Source organism: Equus asinus, chromosome 8 (assembly GCF_041296235.1).
Source record: "Equus asinus isolate D_3611 breed Donkey chromosome 8, EquAss-T2T_v2, whole genome shotgun sequence".
Classification (NCBI taxonomy): domain Eukaryota; kingdom Metazoa; phylum Chordata; class Mammalia; order Perissodactyla; family Equidae; genus Equus; species Equus asinus.
The window spans coordinates 99,565,974-99,584,632 of record NC_091797.1 but is presented as its reverse complement, the minus strand read 5'-3'; the positions used below and the strand labels follow the sequence as shown (position 1 = coordinate 99,584,632).

The 18,659-nt window shown below is 49.4% G+C and overlaps 2 protein-coding genes across 9 annotated transcripts in view; one reads left to right on the top strand and one right to left on the bottom strand.

Annotated features, from left to right (window-relative positions):
• The window catches only part of MED15 (mediator complex subunit 15), a 66,483-nt gene extending 61,352 nt beyond the window's left edge, over positions 1-5,131 (bottom strand). For 7 of the 8 annotated variants that reach the window (XM_014827140.3, XM_014827138.3, XM_070516607.1 and 4 more), the window contains exon 1: positions 4,954-5,131. In XM_014827140.3, coding sequence (XP_014682626.1) covers positions 4,954-5,021 — 68 coding nt within the window. In that variant the 5' untranslated portion in view covers positions 5,022-5,131. The remainder of the gene's footprint in view (positions 1-4,953) is intronic. The other variant, XM_014827141.3, reaches the window with a different exon arrangement.
• An 8,647-nt stretch (positions 5,132-13,778) lies between these two features.
• The window catches only part of KLHL22 (kelch like family member 22), a 36,346-nt gene continuing 31,465 nt past the window's right edge, over positions 13,779-18,659 (top strand). The window contains exon 1 of the mRNA XM_044775360.2: positions 13,779-13,914. The gene's annotated coding sequence lies outside the window, so the exon portion shown is untranslated. The remainder of the gene's footprint in view (positions 13,915-18,659) is intronic.

The following is an 18,659-nucleotide window of genomic DNA, read 5'->3' as shown; positions in this document are numbered from 1 at the left end:
CCCACTACATGTCAGCTGCTGCTGTTGAGAAAGCCCCGGACTCCTGAGCAGCTAGATGACTGAGGTCCCCTCGGGTCACTGTCATTCCTGGTCTAGACACAGTACAGCCAAGGGTCAGGACTCTTAAGTCAGCATCTCAACAATCACTTCTTGGTTGCCATCAGGGGCACTGGGGCTTGGAGGTGATTAGACAGGGCTCCTGGCCTCAGGCAGTGGACATTCTAGCAGTGAGTTATACACAGAAACGAGCCCAGGCATTTAGACAAAAACCAGGCTGGAAGAAAGCAGCAGGGCTCAGCAGCTTCCCCGCTGGAAAACAAGGGCCAGAAAAGCACCAGGAGGGCACAGGGCTGTTGGGAGGCCTGAGTGGGATAAGCCACAGAAAAGGCTCGGCCAAGACTCATCCGCTTCTGCCTGTGCGAGGGACCAAAACCAACAGGGAGGATCTGGACGTGCAAGTTTCAGGGCACTATCCATCCTTCTGAAGGCCTCTCCAGACCCTTGGTAGTTGCTGTTCAGTTGTTTGTTTTCTGTTTATTTGCTTTGTTTTATTTTGTTTCTGGCTAAACAGCACTCAATTTTCTCCTTACCATCTAGGCTGAAATATCTGCATCTCCTAGGTTGCCAACGTAGAGCTCACATCTCCCTTGGGGGCTTCACCAGAAGAGGTGGCTGACCTGTCTGTCCCAACTCTGCTCCATGCTCCCTGAGCCCCACCTAGCATTTGATGAGAACCCCAATATGGGGCTGCCCTCCTCCCCAGGGTCTCCTCCCCTCTGCAATCTGTTCAGCCCAACAGACATTTATTTATTCCACTACTATATGTGCAATCTGCTGTACTCAGGGGTGGGAGGCACAAAAGTCTCAAGAATAAGATGGAAAAAAAATCTCAAAGAATTGGGAAAAAATGATTGATGAAGTCCTCTTACTCATTCACTGATTACCCACTCTCTGTCAGGTGCAGTGCTGGTCACTACTTACACATGCTTGTTCTCTGGGAGCCTACAGACCATAGACATGCTCAACGCTATCCCAACAATCCTTCAGGGAAGGCTGGCTCGGGAGCTCTAAGGGGGGCTTCTCCCATGGTCCTGCAGGGAGAGCGAATGTTCAAGAAAGAGCTTATCTGACCCCACCAACAGGTTCACAACTACCCTCCCCACAGGCTCCTTTAAGTGTCATCAATTCCCCTAACGAGGCTCAGGGGTTTCACTTTCATCATCCAAGGCTCCTACTCCTGCAAGGGCCCAGGAAGGCGGCGTCAGGGAACTCATCGCTGAGTCCTGAGCCCTCTACTAGGAATGGAGCAGAGGTCTCTTCATTTTCCCTCCCACCATCCCTGTGAGACAGACTGGACTCCTGACATTTCACAGATCATCTGGGAGACGATCCAGAAAGGTTAAGTATCCAAGGCCACTCAGCTAACGAAAGGACAAAGTGGAGGGTTTCAGAGCTACACAATGCACGTTTGTACAGGTACAGAATGCCACTGTCATATGAGAGGGTGATGCATACAGCACCCAGGAAAATACTTACTCTTGCACTCTTCAATAAGCGTTTATACGCCAGGTGCCATGCTTTGTAGGATCGGGGTCCTGTGGGAAACTAAAAGGGGCTGCAATACAACATATCAGAGGAGTGATCAGCTTCAGGGAGGGTAGACAGGGAAGAATCCTGAGAATCTGATATTTAAGCAGACACCTAAATGATGAGAAGGAGCTGGTCATGAATACAGCAGGGGGAAGTCTACCTATTATTGAATACTTAAATATTTGATAATAAATTGTTTAAAGAGAGAGAAAAAGAACTTGGAGTGTTCAAGAAGATGAAAGACCAAAGAGGCTGAAACAGGATGGGGGTTATGAGAAGAGGTGGCTAGGCCAGGCCACCGTCAAGGCTGGGAGGGTGGGACATCCGAGAAATCACTGATAGGTTTTCAGCAAGGCAGTGGAGAGTGAGGGCAGGCAGCAGCCCAGGACGGGCCCAGATGAGGTAGAGGCAATGGAGGGCTCTCCTAACCAGCCCCAACCCAAAACCACTTTTTTGCAGTGGGGGCCTTTTGCAGTGGGAGCTGGGAGACTAGTTTATTTAGCCCATGCTCTGAAGCATTGTTCTCTTGATAGATATCCAAGAGCCAGGCAAAGACAGTGAACCTGCTCTCAGATGCTTTCCCTTCCACTCAAACTTCTCACTACTTAGCTATCCATTCTTTATGCCCTCATTCAACTATAAATTACTTGGGTTCAAAACATTTCCCAAGATGGCCAGCTTTAAACAACAGCATAAACCCCGGAGGAAGCTGGAATTAACAATACGTCAAGTATCCTAATCCAAATCCTCTCTTCTAACTCTATGAACACAATAAATCAAGGCACCAAGAATCACGACTTTCAAAGTGAACCCTGGAGAAAAACAGACAAATCTGAGAACTGAGAACACCCACACCATGTTAGGAAGCCAGCCTTTGAAACTGCTCATCCCAGCACTGGTAGGCAGAAGGGCTCCCCAAAGATGTCCATGCCTAATCCTGGGAACCTGTGAATATGCTGTGAATATGGCAGAAGGGACTTTCCAGATGCAATTAAGGTTACAGACTTTAAAATAGGGACATAATCCTGGATTACCCGAGTGGGCCCAATCAAATCTGAGCCTTTAACAGAGAATTTTCTCTGGCTGAAGTCAGAGATATGCGGCAGAGGAACCCACCCTTACTGGAGGGGGGCCACAGAGAAGGAGTTGAGACACAATGCAGGCAGCCTCTAGGAACAAAGACTGAGCCCTGGCTAACAGCCAGTAAGGAACGAGGATACCTCAGTCCTACAACTGCATGGAACTGAATTTCATCGACAACCTGAATGAGCTTGAAAGCAAATTCTACCCCAGAGCCTCCAGGAAGAAATGCACCCCCGACAACATCCTGATTTCAGCCCTGTAAGACCCTAAGCAGGAGACTCAGCTGAGCCACCTAGACATCTAATCTACAGAAACGTCAGATAATAAATTTGTGTTGTTTTAAAATGCTACATTTGTGGTAATTTGTTATGGCAGCAATAGAAAACTCATACCCAAGCAGCAATCTGACAAAAAAAGAATGAACCCAGTTTCCCTGGAAGCAGAAGGAAGCTGAATTATTAAGTATCCAGTCAGATTTCACACCCAGAGACTCTTCGATTAGCCTCCCGGCGCTCTGACACTCCCTCACCCTCCCCATTTCCTTTGATGGGAACTCATTCTTCCTGCTCTTAAATTCCGGGCTCCTCCAAAGAGGAATCTTTGCCCCGGGGGCTTTTCTTGCAAGAGCCCTGAAGTGGGCCATCTCTCAAGTTTTCATCCATAGACAACTCCAGTACATCCAAAAAACAATGTTCACTGATTCTGCAACATCCACACAACTGTCCCCAGGCTTCCACAGCAGTGCCCAGAGCCACTCACTCCACAGTCCCCACTCCTTCCACTGTACTAAGAGGCTTCCTGGCTTTCCGCCCCTCCTTCCTTTTCACACTGCTGCACCCATCCCCTCCATCCAGTCAGTCATCAAAGACTGTCTATGCTCCGCTCTTCCCGTTCTCTGGAATCATCTTCCTTTTTCAGTTTCTAACACTGTCTACTGTAGGCCTTTATAATCTCTTGCCTGACTGAGTCATTCCACAACCATTTTATGGAGCAATGTGACAGGCAGTGATCTAGCAGTGGGAACACAGGGATGAAAAATGACAGATCCCAGACCCCAAGTGCTCAAAACTTATAATGGCCTAACTGGCCTCTCTCCTCTGTTCTTGATTAATCTCCAGGGACTCGGGGGATCTTCCAAACTCTGGCATTTCACTATCTCAAAGTAGGCCACACAATAAATACAGGCTCAAAAGCGTTCCCACCACTAATGCATCAGCACCTGCTCACCTTCATTTTATTATCATCTCCTGAACCTCCTTACTCCTCAAACGCCAGAAATCTCAGCCTACAGCGATATCCGTGCTATGCAGTGAACGCTCACACTTCCCCACTCCTCAGGTGAAATGATGGCCCTTTCACACTCCTACTTGTCTTTTTAGGACTGAATTTATTTGTCACCCACTCTACAAGGCTGCCCCTGGCCTGTTCAAGCAAACTGTCAATACTTCCTAGGAGAAAGAATGCACTACAGCTGTTCCTTTAAGGTAGCGTGTTCCCTGAGGGCAGGGGCTGTCTCAGGCAAATCTGAAGCTAGCACAGCACGCCAGCAAGCTCAGTAAAAAGCTGCTAAATGAAACAAGCAGTCGGCGGTGAGGAGCTGGAGTTCCGCTAGGTGAAAAGCCTAGGGGGCACCAGCAACCCCTGCACTGAGGGGTTCAACCGCTGAGACTGTGGAGAGGAGGTACTAACCCCAGCTCTCCACTCCCTCCTCCCAACCGACAGTCGCTTCCTGACAGCCTCTTCCTGCCACCCTTCGCGGAGTCCACACTCCGTTGAGGGGGAGGGGGCTGTCACCCGTAGATTCTCCGTCCCCACTGCCCAACCACCTAGCCTCTCAACCTCATCTTCCTCCGATCTCTCTCTCACCCTGATGCGCTTTTCCGAAGAGGAATCACAAAGCACCCAGCCCTGCTAAAGCTACTATGGGCTGCCCCTTTCCTTTTTCGTATTCAGTGTGATTCAAAGCAGGGGAAAGTCTACATCCAAAGCACACAATGACGAATGGGAGAGCTCAGGACGATGACTCATAAGCCAGGGCCCTTGGTTTGCAGAGCTCGGCCCCAGGAAAGCTAACAAGCTGTCCGCGTCGGCCGAGAACGGAGGGGACAGCCAGGGGAGGGCCTCGCCCTGGGACTCCGCGGGTCCCCGGGGCCCTCGAAACCCCACGAGTCCGGCGCCCTAGGTCTCCCACGGGGCGGGCCTGGGCCTCGCCCGCCGCGCGAGGGAGGGCTGAGGGGAGAAGGTCCGCGGATCCGGCCCGCCGCCCCGGCCCCTACTCACATTTGACTGACCAACTTCTGCCGGAAGGCGGCGCTCCGCCAGTCGGTCTCCTGCCCCGTAACGTCCATACCGGTTCCCCGACTCCCACCGCCAGCGTCCCGCTCGGCCGCCGCCACCGCCTCCGCCTCAACTGCACCGCCAGGCCCAAACCCGGAAGCCGTCAGCAGCGCCTCGGCCGCGCCGGAAGCGGAGCGGGAATTGTGGGAAATGGACTGGCGCGCGCGGCCCTGTGGGAAAAGGAGTTCCCCAGCTGCACGCGGGGATTTCTCTGCGTCCCCAGTGTTCCCCAAGCAACGCTCCCCTCTCCCAGGCAGCTGTCGCGAGCGGCGGGGAGCCCAGATGCCCCGGGCTGACGAGAGCGGGCGCGGGGGAGCGGTGGCTGCGTAGTGCTCCTGGTGCTGCCGGCAGCAGGCCGGCGCCTGGCCGCCAGCATTTCCTGTGACCCTACTGTGTGCTGGCCTCACAAAGTCCATAAGATCTGCATCCCTTGGGGATGCTGCGCCAAGCTGCCGGGTATCTACAGCGGATGCTATGGAGAGATTGTTATTTATCAAATAGTTATCAGCACCTGTGTGCCAGATACTGTGCCACCATGATCCAGGCTCTGCTTTCCTGGGACTGCCTTCCAGCGCCACATCCAAAGACCAGATAGACTTTCATCTCTTCTTCTCTCTGTCAAATTTTTGGAATCTCATATCCCACCAATAGATGTGTTTTGTAGGGTTTGGAGATGTGAGGAACCTAAACCACATTAATAATTTTTAGACTTGGGCTTTCCTGTTTGGCCCAACAGCCATGTCCTGTTCTTGGAGAACACAGTCCAGATCCTCGCTGGAGGCCAGATGGCACACAGACTTAAAACTCTGTACCTAGGGAGACCAACTTGTCCTGATTTGCCCAGAACTCTCCCAGTTTTAGTTCTGAAAGTCCTGTATCTTGGCAACTCCCTCAGTTCCAGGCCAACTGGAATAGTTCACCACCCTAGCTGTATCTCTCTTGCACATTTAAAAAAATTGACATATAATTCACATACCTTGTTATTCACCCTTTTAAAGTGTACAATCCAGTGTTTTTTAGTATATTCACATATTTATAGGGTTGTGCAACCATCACCACTCTTGCACATTTTTAAGTTGACATCTAAAGATCTCTCTGTGAATCATTGGAAAGGTGTGACTGCAGTGTATCCTATATTGTATGTGGCCTTTTGTTATTTAGATCTTTGCCCCTGCAGATTCCATTCATTGATTTGTGGAAAACATTGGTCTCTTGACGCCTGCTCTCTCTCAACACCTGCAGACCTTCCTGGAGTCCCCAGTCTAAAAGTGGGTAGATTAGACACTGAGGAGGAAATAACTGAGGAAGCTGAAGTCATGCAGAGGCCTGACCTGTATCCCACACCACTTGAAGGTGATTAAGTCTCCATCCTGCTGTCACCAACTAACTGCCCTGAGTAACTCAAAGGAGGTTTTGGAAACACTTAACTGTTTCTCCAAATTGTTTTTTAGTCATGTTAAGAGATGCAATCACCAACCACCCTGAAAGCCTATCCAAACACCACCACAAGAGTGATACCTGTGCAGACAGGCTGGGAAGTGTCCAAGAGATTATTACCTTTGCTTCATTTTAATGTTAAAATCTCCACCCAGGTGGAGCTTAGGCCTTACTACCATAACGTGATGTATGTGGAAGCATGCTTTCAAACTGTATCTGCATGAGCAAATACCCACCTCTCCCTTTTGAATATTCATTCCCCATCTGAAATAAAAGACCCCTGCTTTCTCTTGGTCAAGGAGCCATAGCTTTGAAAATAATTCCCCATGGTCTCCTTATTTGCTGCAAATAAATTGGTGACACTGCTGGTTCCTGCAGGCTACTGTGCCATGCGTAGACCCTGTCACTGGTCACACATTTTGTGGATACTATCCTGGGCCTCACAGGAGGTGGGAGCTGGAAGCTTCCCAGGCAGACGAACCTTTCCCCTAGAGAGCCTTGCACATGCTCTTTGAGTCTGTGGCTCTCTCTAGCCTCGTGTGGGGACCCCTCTAATCCCCCTTCTTGTTTTGGTGCTCAGTCCATAGAAGGTGCTGACCTGACCCTCCTTCCATCCTAGCACCTGCCAGACGTAACCCCTATACTGTGTTTGGCTTGGAGCCTGCAATCACTTATATGTGTGGAGGTGGAGGGCAGTTATTGCTTCTAAAAACAATCCATGGGAGCCAGACCCGATGGCCTAGTGGTTAAAGTTCGGCACTCACCCCTTCAGCAGCCCAGGTTCCCTTCCCAGTAGTGGAACCACACCAGCCATCTGTCAATTGTCATGCTGTGGTGGCAGCTCACATAGTAGAACTGGAAGGACTTACAACTAGGATATACAACCATGCACCGGGGCTTTGGGGAAGAAAAAAAAAGAGGAAGATTGGCAACAGATGTTAGCTCAGGGCGAACCTTTCCCTGCCAAAAAACAAAAAAAACCATGATAGAAACTTTAGAAAGGATTGAACTTTACGAATCCCATCATTCAGAGGCAGCTGTTGTTCATATTTTGGTAAGTTTTCCTTCTCTCTCTCTTTCTCTTAGTTTGAAAAACATAACAAGTCATGGTGTAGATGCTATTTGGATCCTGTGCTGTAAGCCTAATGTTACAGCATAAGCATTTTCCCAAGTATTAACAACTCTTTATTAACCAGAATGTTAATTATAATTTAGATTATAGAACTACATCATGGGCAGATCTTTATACAACCAACTGTAACAGGTGTAAAACATAATTTTAATAGCAATATAATATGCCAATCTATGAAATCTATCATGTATTACTCATTCATTCCCCTGTTCTTGGACATTTAGGTCATTGACATTTTTTCTCTGTTATAGATAAGTCATGACAAACATCTTTGTGCACAGATCTCTGTTAGTGTTTCAGAAGATTTCCTCAGCTCAGGCACTAGAAATGGGTCCTGGGTCCCAGCGACATACATTGAAGGCTCTTAAGTTCTATATAATTTCATACATTATATATATTAAAGGATAATTTTCAAAAATAGGTAAAATAATTTTCATACAGATATTAACTCATTAATGAGAAAGTTGGTACATCTTACCAATTTTTTAGTATTTGGGAATATTGAATGAATATGCAAATGAAGAGGAAACTAGCCTCTCCCACAGTGGGGGAGGGAAATCTCCACCTGCCAGAGTTTGCATGTCTCTAGACAGGAATTACTTTGCATTGCTATTATCCACAATGTACAGAGTTGCAAACTAGCTTAAGGGCAAGGAAAGACTAGAATCTGATAGCCCAGAAGGATGTATTCTAAACAATGCATAGTTTTCTCTTGAAGCACAAGATTTCCCCTAAGTGTATATCACATAATTTTTACAGTTTTTTACCTTTTTTCCAAGAAGGTAGCACTTTACATACCCACCAGCAGTTGTCACTTTATAAACGGCAAAATTCAGCTTGGGTAAGGCTACAGGACAAAGAACGCAGTTTCTTCAACAAGAAGAAAAATACAAAATGGAGAGGGAACCCAAAGATGAACAGAGACTGGAGAGGCATCCCGACTGTCTGCAAGGCAAGGTCCTCGTTTGGATCTTGATTCAAATAAACTTCAAAAAGCAACAAAGAAGAACTTGTAGAGGATAATTGGGAAACATACTCACTTGACTCTTCGGTGAGGTTAAGAAATTATTGTTGATTCTGTATGTGTGAGAATGGAATTGTGCAGGAGGAGGAGGTCAAAGGCAGGATGTTTATATTTATAAGATTTTCAGGATGGGTCTTTCAATAGAATAGAATTGGGCAGAGCTTCTGATATAATAGTTCAGGAATGATGGACACAGCTAGCTGAGGGTTTGGAAGCAGCCCTGAAGAGTAAACAGGCCTTGAAGGCGCCTAATTGAGCCATCTATTGCTCAGAGGTGGGACTATTCCCTCCGATAGTGGCTAGTTGAGTAGCCTATTTTTCAGATAAATGGATGCTCAGGAAGTTCCTGAATGAAACAATACAGTTATTTGCAACTTCATCCTCCTGGAATAAAGTCCTGTTCACACAGCATGGCGTAACAAGAAGTTATCTTGATGGAGACAGTGAGCTGAAGGCTGCAGATAGCTTCAGTCCTCAAAGCTCTGGTTGTTTTTTGCATAAATGGTATGATATGTATCTTTCCACAACTTGTCCTTGTCACTTAATAAGAATTATTGCTACATCACAGCCCCTAGGTCACCTGCTGTAGGTCATTCCACAGTAGCAGTGCACCAATCTTCATTTATGGACATTCGCTTTGGTTCTACTTTTTCACAATTGAAATATGCTGCAATAAACATCCTCTGCTATGCTGTCTTGCTTCCATCTGGGGGTATTTCTCCAATATAGATCCTCAGAAGTAGAATTATTGGTTTGCAGAGGGGCACTTTACATTTTAAATGTTAATAGCTACAGCCAATTGTTCTCTGTATTAGTTATATAATGCTGCTGCATAACAAATTACACCCCAGCCAAGCAGCTGAAAACAACAGTAATAAACATTTATTATCTTTCACAGTTTCAGGAGAGGCGGAGCTAAGTTCTGGCTCCTTCTCTCTTGAGGTTCCAGGCAGATGTCAGACTTCAAAGGACCACAGTCATTTGAAAGTCTGGCTGGGGCTGGAGCATCTGCTTCCAAGGCAGCTCCGTCATGGCTGGCAAGTTGGTGCTGGTTTTGACACAGGGAAGTCTCAGTTCCACGGAGGCGTCTGCTCAGGGATGCGAGAGAGTCCTTATGACATGGCAGCTCACTTCCTGCAGACTGAGCGAGACAGAAGCTGTAATGCCTTTGATGACCTGACCTTGAAAATAATATGATTTTACTTGTGCCTCATTCTGTTCCTTAGAGAGCCAGATCACCAAGTCCAGCCCACATTTGGGGGAAGGGAGACTGGACTTGAGCTTTTGAAGTGAGGAGAGTCAAAGAATTTGCTGACATATTTTAAAGCCACTATACACTCCAAATTGACCTTTTCAATTTACATTTCCATCAGCAATGTATGTATGCTCCCAGCCTCACCAACCAAAAACGCTTAATATCATCCTACTTTATATTTTGCCAACTTGATGTTGACAAAGACTCTCTCCTTGACCAAACTTTAGTCAGATCTTCTGAGACCTCTTCTCGACCAGGCCTTGACCTTGGCCCCTGTCCTGTCTCTGACTTGCTTAGCCCACTCTTAGCAAAGAATTCTGCTAAGTCAGTTTAGGCAGAATCCTTCCTCCCTTGATATCTGATCAAGTTCTGCATCCTCCACCTTTGATAATCCTGTTAGGCCAGTTTAGCAGGAATCCCCCTTCCCTTGATGTCTCATTTTAGTAGTTTTCCATCCACTGACGCCTTCCTCTACTGTGTGGTCATAGATCCCCAGCTGTCTTTGCTGTATTCAGAGTTGAGTCCTATCTGATCTCTCTCCCCTATTCCCATAGTCTTCCTGCATGGTCTTCCTTACTGTTTTAGTAAGTGTCAGACTAATTTTTTCTTTAACATTATGTGAAAATGTGGTGTATCATTTGCATTTCCTGATTATTAATGGGAGTGAACACTACTTCCTTTGTTTATTCCACCGGACTTCCTCTTCTGTGAGTTTCCTGTAAATATCCTTTACCATTTTTCTGGCTGGCTGTCTTTCTAGTTATTGACTTCTAGAAGTTCCTTATATATTCTAGATAATAATGTTTTGTCTGTTATATATGTTGCAAATATATTCACTGATACATTTTCTCATTTGCATTTCTTTTACTTTCACTGATTTTGATAACTAAGGTTTTAAGATTTTTCCCTCCTCTTTCGAGTGTTATCTATTTACATCTATTTCCATTTAACTATTGGGATTTCAATATCTTTTCTTATTGTTTTGTATGAATTTTTTATACACTAAGACTGTTTACCACTTGCTGCCAATTTTGTTGCAAAAGTTTCCTCAATTGCTGTTGTTTAGGATGGCTGTGGTCATATTGTTTGCAAACTAGTGTGTTTGTCTCTTCCTTTGAGATATCTTCCATTGGGTTGAAGCTTTGCAAGTCTCCCATCATCTACACCAGTCCTTTAACCAGTGTCTCTGCTTGTCATTTCTCTCTACTCCAGTTCTCTCAGTTATGTTTACTTGGCACCTATTGATGAGGAATTTTAGGCTGGTTATTTTTAAAACTGCAGATGAGAAGCAGGCTCCGAGGACTGGAATTTTGCTTGCCTTTTGAGAGACATTTGCATTTGTGAAGGAAGGGGGGATGACCTTGTAGGGACCTGAAATTGGCCACCCCAGGATATGTCTCTTTGGCATAGGGATTGTTTTGGGCTGATTGCTTTCGATAAACTGGGACACGGAGGGAGGCTCTGGGGAATGGAACTTGCCCTTGTTGGGACACATTTACATTTGCAAGATAAATCTCTATCTGTAACAGGTGCCTCCCTCTCTGTACCAGGAAGAAGAAGGGAGATGACCTTGTCCCTAGAAACTCTTAATGGGGAAGGCAAGAACTTAAGTTGGTTGCTGTCTGGCAATCTCATGTAACTGATTTAGGGTGGTGGCTTCTAACCTTTCTAACCTTTACTTAATCCGATTTGATTCTTGTCTAAAAGTCATGGGATCACCCAATGACCAGACCCCACCTGCACTGATACCATTTTAACTTTTTTTCATCTTCTTTCCTTTGTCTTGTAAAGAGATGACTCACATACCCATGCCTTATAAAATTAGCCCTAACCCTCAACTCGGGGCAGCAGCAGCGGCTCTGCCTGCCCATGGGTCCTGTCCCCATGCCAGCGGGGGCAGCAGCAGCTCTGACTGCCCATGGGTCCTGTCCCCATGCTATTCTATTCTCTAAATAAAAGAGCACTACTGCCAGATCTTAAGAGTCTAATAAATCTTTCTTTCGACTCCTCGGCTCAGCGACCCCACATCACTGTGACATACCAAAGGCCTCCCTGCTGCAGATCCAGGGGATTTGCTTCCTCCCCCCTCTGGGGCCACCCTCACACCCAGCGCTGGTAGGCCTTTGAGATTACTCCTCCCCTGTCCCCTCTGTGGGTTCCTGCTCTCCCGGTGCCCCCTGGAACACCAATGTACCTTGTGTCTGCCCTCAGCCCACTCTCCTATTCCCCATACTTGTTCCGGTTCAGTGCATCACCTCCAGCTGAAGTGCACGATATGCTCATGACCTCACCTCCAGCCTGACTCCCCTAGAAAGGCCCTCAGCTGGACACCTGCAGCCTCCTCAAAAGGTGGGACTTGTTTTCCCCCAAACCTGCTCAGCCTCCTTGTGACCCACTGTTCCCCGCCATCTCTTCGGCTCACCCATGACTCACCCTTACTGTGGAATCTGCCTTTTTCCCAGGCTTCCAGCCAGCACCACGCTCTGTTCTCACTCTCTGCCACACTGAGGCCACAGCCTCACTGCTGTCCCCTTGCAAACCATCCTCCCACTGCCCAGTCCAGCCTCTGCAATACAAGTCGGCATCTGCCCATCCCGGCTGAAGGCTGCCCTCAGGACCCTATCCACTTCTAAAGGGCAGAGTCTGGTCTCCAACTTTCCCTTCAGGCTCAGAAAATCCTGGTAGCCTCCTGACCACTCACTTCACTGGATCTCACCTCCATGCCTTTGCTGACACTGTCTGCTTCCTGGAATGTTTTTCCTGTTCCCCAAAAGTCCTCATCTGTTACACAGCTGGGGGTCACCTCCTCCAAAAAGCCTTCCCAGAAGCTGACTCCCATTGGGAACCTCTGCTCCCAGAGGCTGGTCCTACCCTCCTGGCTCTTGTCTGGACCCTTGGGTAGTAGCTCTCTGGGCTCAGCCAGCACAGTGCTTCTCTTACATTCTCCTCCACCTTTCTTTTTAACCATGAGCCATCCCTAGCCACATCCTCTCCCACAGCTGTCCCCATCCTCCATAGCCCATCTCAAAACCCTGACCCCACCAGGCTCTGCAGGTTCTAACCTCTGGACACAGCCATTAGAGATGAGCCTCGGAGGATGGGATCCCCTTGGAGTGAGGCAGAGAAAAAACATGCCAAGAGCCTCCTGGCGGACTGCTGGGACCAGGCCGTGGGGCTAGAAATTGAATTTACTCCAGAATCTCCCAGTAAACAGGAAAACACCTGTTCACACTGGCTGTGTTTACCTCCTCTCTCCAACATCCAGCAGAGGGCAGGTGATTAGCAGAAGCACAGTCAACTTATGGGAGGGACCACGAGGGAGGGAGAAAATGAGTAAATGAAGGAGGGAATGAGGGAGAGAGTGAATGAAGGAAAGAATGACTGCGTGAGAGGAGGGATCAAGCGGGAGGGAATGAATGAGTGAGAGAGGAAAGGAGGAGGGGAGGGAGGGAGGGAAGTAGAGAGGGAATGAATGTGGGAGTGAGAGAGAGTGAGTGAAGTAGGGAATGAGGGAGGGAGAGAGACGGGAGGGATGGAGGGAATGAGTGGGAAGGGAGGGGGAGAATGAGGGAGCGAGGGAACGAGGAAGTGAGAAGGAATGAGGGAGGCAGGCAGAGAGGGAGGGAGGGATGGAGGGAACGTGTCGCGAGGGAGAGAACGAAGGAGTGAGGGAACGAGGGACTCGGGGAGGGACTGAGGGAAGGAAGAGGGAAATGGATGTACAGGCACGACCCTCGCCAAAAGGCATCCTTCGTTTAGTCACTCATTCATTCGTCCAGCCCGCCAGGTGCCAGGAGCTGCGCCAGCTGCAGAAACGCAAGGCCGCCGGGGCAGCAAAGGCCCCTCTCCGCCGAGCCAAGGCGGTCCGCCCCCAGCGGAGGGCTGCAGCGGGCACACCCCTCCTCCCCGGCCTGGCCGGGCCAAGCCCGGGCCCCCACTTGGGCCCCCTGGCCTCGGTTCGCGCCCCCCGGGCGCCTGCGCGGCACGGCCACGTGACGCGCCGAGGCGCCGCCCCCCGCCTCCCGCGAGTGCGGCCTCGGCCTGCGGCGGCTCCAGGTGAGCCGGGAGGTGCGGGCCGGCGGGCTGGCGGGCCGGGCCGCCGGGCGCGAGCGGCGGGCGGGGGCGGCCGCGGGGCCCCGGCGAGCCGCGCGAGGGGCGCGGGCGCGGGCCTGAGGCGAGCCCGCGGCCTGACGTGGCGGGGACGCGGCGGGCGGGACCCCCGGGCGCGGCCAGGCTGGGAGCTGGCGCTCGCCGCGGTCCGGGGCCTCCGCGCCGCTGAGGGCCGCGCTGGCCTCGCGGCCCCCGGGCCGGCCCTGTCGCCCGCCGAGTGTCCGAGCGCGGCCTCCCTGCCGCGACCATCGGCGCTGCGCGGGCGGTCCTGCAACAGGCGGGCGGGGCGGGGCTGCCGCCACCTGGCGTGACCTTGGCCCGTGGCCTGGGAGCCTCAGTTTCCTCAGCCGCGCGCCCAGCGGAGGCCGGGGGCCGGGGGCCTGGGGCTGCCGCAGAGGGAGCCGGCGGCGCCCGTTCGCGGGGTTTCCAGAGAGAAGCGTGACATCGCGTCGTCAGGGCGCGATCGCTGCGTCCCGAAGCGGTTGCCGCCCTTCTGTTTCCAGTCCTGGGCGGGCGGGGGTCGCGGGGCTGCTACCGCCTCGAACCCCGCTCCTCCCGGCGCCTCGTGCGCGGGGCCCGTGGGGCCGGGCCGGGGCCGCAGGCGCGCCCCGCCGAGCCGTTCCAGCTCTGCTTTCTGGGAGACTCCATCCAGAGCGCGTCGGCGTGGGCGCGCACCGCAAGGCTCCCACTCTGGAAGTTAGGACCCAGTCCCTCCTCTCCTCTTCGCGAGCTGACCCCTCTTCCTTTGTTGCAGACCTTGCTTCATGCTGCCCAGGATTGGGGTTCTTGAGGGTGGACACTGTTTGGGGGCCCTAGAGAGGACTGAGGGTGCTTACTCAGTAAATGGGGTTGAGTTGAAAATTTTTCAGAAATGGTTTTGACTCTGTCATCCATGAGTTCATAAAAATTGATTTTATGTCCTTCAGCTTGTACCTACTTGAGATAGAACTTCCTTCCTGCTGCCCTCTAAAGCTTTGAACAGTACAGGCTGGAGGGGCCTTGCTTGTGATGACTAGAATCGACAATGTTATGGGGCCGTGGGGAATTAAATCTAGGGAAGGACTTCATGATAGAGTAGCCCCTGTAAAATGAATAGGAGGGTGAAGGTGCCACTGAGTGAGCTCCTAAGAACATTTTTTATTTCAGAAGAACAGGCGTGGGAAAGGAATCACGAAGGATGTGCTGTGTCTGACTTAATCTTTTGAATTTTTGTCAGTTACTGAAATGTAGTTACACTGTGAAATGCTGCTTTCCATCTAAGTCAGCAAAGATTAAAAAGAAACACTATTGGTGAGCTAGAGTGGTTGGAATCAGGTTCTCATACTTTGTTGGTGGGAGAATAAATTGATAAAAATCTCTATGGAGGGCAATTTGGGAGTATCTGTTAAAATGATAAGTGTACATTCAAATTAAAATGATCTGACAGTTCTGTAGCTAGGAAATTTTCCTCAGATAAATGCTGCATATATGGCACATCTAAATGATTTTCAGTGCAAAACTGTTTGCAGTAGCAAACAATTGTAGGAAACCCAGATGTCTCTCGAAAAGGATTGGTTAAATAAAATACAGTTTCCATAGAATCTACTGTGGGAGGGATATGAAGTTACCATATGCAAAAGCTAATAAAAGAGGGGAACTGTTGTAGATTTACAGGTTTGCCTGTGAATCCATAGCTGCCACCTGGAAGGATGTGTGGCAAAGTAGAATACTAGTAGTTTCCTCTGGGGGAAGATCTGGTTGGGGTGTAGGTGGGAGTGAAACTTCAGTTTCATAATACAGCTTTCCGTGCCTTTTGAATTTGAATCACGTGAGTATATTACGTATTCAAAAATAAGTTGGAGAATCTTATTAAATATTTCACCTTAACAGAAAAGCACAGAGAATAACACGCCACCTCTCTTATCAGATCCTAATGTTTTGTCTTACTTGATTCTTTTTTTTGTTAAAGAAATAAAACATTCCATTTTTCCTTCCTGGAGATAATCATGACCCTGAATTCCTATAACGTGTCTGTACTGTTTTATACATAACACCTGTTTATAAGCAATGTTGGACAGTATTGTGTATTTTCAAGCTTTTTGTAAACAAAATTATACCATACAGTTGGCCTTCGGTATCTTTGGGTTCTACATGCGCGGATTCAGCCAACCTCAGGTCGAAAGACCTGTGGTGGTTGCATCTGTACGGAGAATATACAGACATGTTCCTTGACATTATTCCCTAAGCAATACAGCGTAACAGCTATTTACATAGCATTTGTATTGTGTTAGATATTATAAGTAATCTAGAGGCAATGTAAAGTGTACGGGAGGGTGTGCATAGGTTATATGCAAATACTATGTATTTTATGTTTTCTTTCTTTTTTTCCCAAGGAATATTAGCCCTGAGCTAACTACTGCCAGTCCTCCTCTTTTTTGCTGAGGATGCCTGGCCCTGAGCTAACATCTGTGCCCATCTTCCTCTACTTTATATGTGGGACGCCTACCACAGCATGGCATACCAAGCGATGCCTTGTCCGCACCCGGGATCCGAACCGGCAAACCCTGGGCCGCTGAGAAGCAGAACGTGCGCACCTAACCGCTGCGCCACCGGGCCGGCCCCTATATATTTTATATAAAGGACTTGAGCATCCCTAGATTTTGGTATCCGCAGGGAGTCCTGGAACCAGTATGCTGCGGATGCTGAGGGACAGCTATACGTATTCTGCAATGTGCTGTTCTTTCTCTGCATGGCTTTGAGATTTCTCCACGTTGGGGACTGTAGCTTGAGTTCTAGTTTGCTCATTTCACCCGTTGTCTAGTGTTCTTCTAATTACTGTGTCGCTACACCCATTCCCCTGAGGATGGACATTCTGGTGTCCAGTGCTTGCTCTAAGAACAAGGCTGTGATGTATGGTCTTGAATGTGTTGCACTCTGAGCTGTGCTCCTTCAGAGAAGGGAACTGGTTCATTTCTCTTCACATCCCCCTCAGCACCTAGCTTAGTTCTTTAAATTGTGCTTGATGAATGTGCTTTGTCTGCCCGAGGAAGCGGTCTTCCCATTATATTGTACTCTGTACTCGCAGTAGGTGTAGTTGCTGTTCATCTCTTCCCAAGAGGACAGAGGGGCTGCTGTGCTCACAGCAGGTGGGGGCCCACCGGGGGCCTCCATGTCTGTTGGGGCAGTTGGTCCTCAAAGCCATCCCCAGAGAAGGAGGCCCTCTTGACTCCATGATGGAAGGACCTGGGTGGTGATGGAAGGACCATGATGGTCCTGGTGGTGAGGAGGAAGCCAAGGCTTGGAGATATGAGCTAAGTGCCCAGAGTTGGGTGGTTGGCCAATGGCACAACCAGCCATGGAATGTTGAGGTGTGAGTGAGATAAAGCCCCAGCCCCCAAGGGGACAAACCTCCTTGTGGTGGGTAGATAGGACAGCTTCAGTGGTGAAGCACTCCTGTCATGTTCTTGACACAGTGACAGAAGTGATTGAGCTGGACCTTGACCAATACAGGGTTATAAGAGACAGAAAGGCCTGGATGGGAGTCTGAAGGTGTTCAGAGGATGATAGGTGTCCCTTTTGGTCTAAGGGCTAGTGACAGCTTACAGGGGAAGGAGCGTTTTGAGCCAGATCACGAGGAAGAGCCTCAAGCAGGAGGCAGTAGGGCGCCAGAAGTCAGGTGGCACACTCTGAGGCGTTTTGGGGAGTCAGGGAGGTTGGGGCAGGAGGTAGGAAACCAGTTGGGGTGTCACTGCTGCATTCTAACCCGAAGTGGTAGCTGTGAAGGAATAAGGGATGACTGTCTGAGATGGGAGAGAGGAAGGAATCCAAACAAGAGAGTCTGTCGGACCCCAGGGGTACAAAGGAAGAGAGATCATTGAGACCCAGTAACAGAACTAGACCAGTTGGGAGGGCTGTTAGCTGTATTAGGCATTGAGCTGGGGGAATGTGGGGTGGGCTCTTGGGAAAGAGGGGTGGGCTGGGACAGGGTGTGTTGGTGAGGGGAAGATGTTAGAAAAGGGGGCATTGTCATAGGGCAGAGTTTCCAGGCAAGAGCGGTGGTCAGCACGGAGATACGCCTTGGTTCTGGCCGTTTCTGCACAATCCAGTCCAGGGTGGAGAAGAGGCGGGGTGGGCAGAGGCCAACTGAGGGGGCCAGCACAGAGGAGAGTTGAGCGTGGTGGGCGGGAAGCAGTGGAGGGTCAAGAGGAAGCAGGTCCTGGGGGATGAGGAGGCAATGGGGGGCAGTGCTCCTGAGCCCCAGTAGTGAGGAGAGAGTTCTCTTGTTTTTGGCAAGATTTGTAGTTGGGGCTATTTTTCATTTCTCTTTTAAAGATACAGTAGGGAATTGGAGAAGAAACAAATTTGGGAAGGGGCTAGTGGAATAACCAGAGGTGGGGAAGGCAGGTGTTCACAGCTGTGTGGCAGGTGGCCCCCTGGCTCCCACCTGCTAGCTGGCTGGCCTGGAGAGTGTGAAGCTTGGCCACACCATGTGGTTCAGGACTGGCCACCCCCTGACTTAGAACAGCCAGCTGTCCATGGTGGCTTCTGGCTGGTTGAAAGGGCACGGTTGAAGTGTTTGCAGTAGGTTAGTTTCACTGATTGGGTTTTTAAGGTTCCTATTCAAATCTTTTTTTTTTTTTTTAATATACTGACTCAATTTTTAGAAGGTAACTTTGAATTTAAAACATGATGCAGATGATCTCAAATCTGTA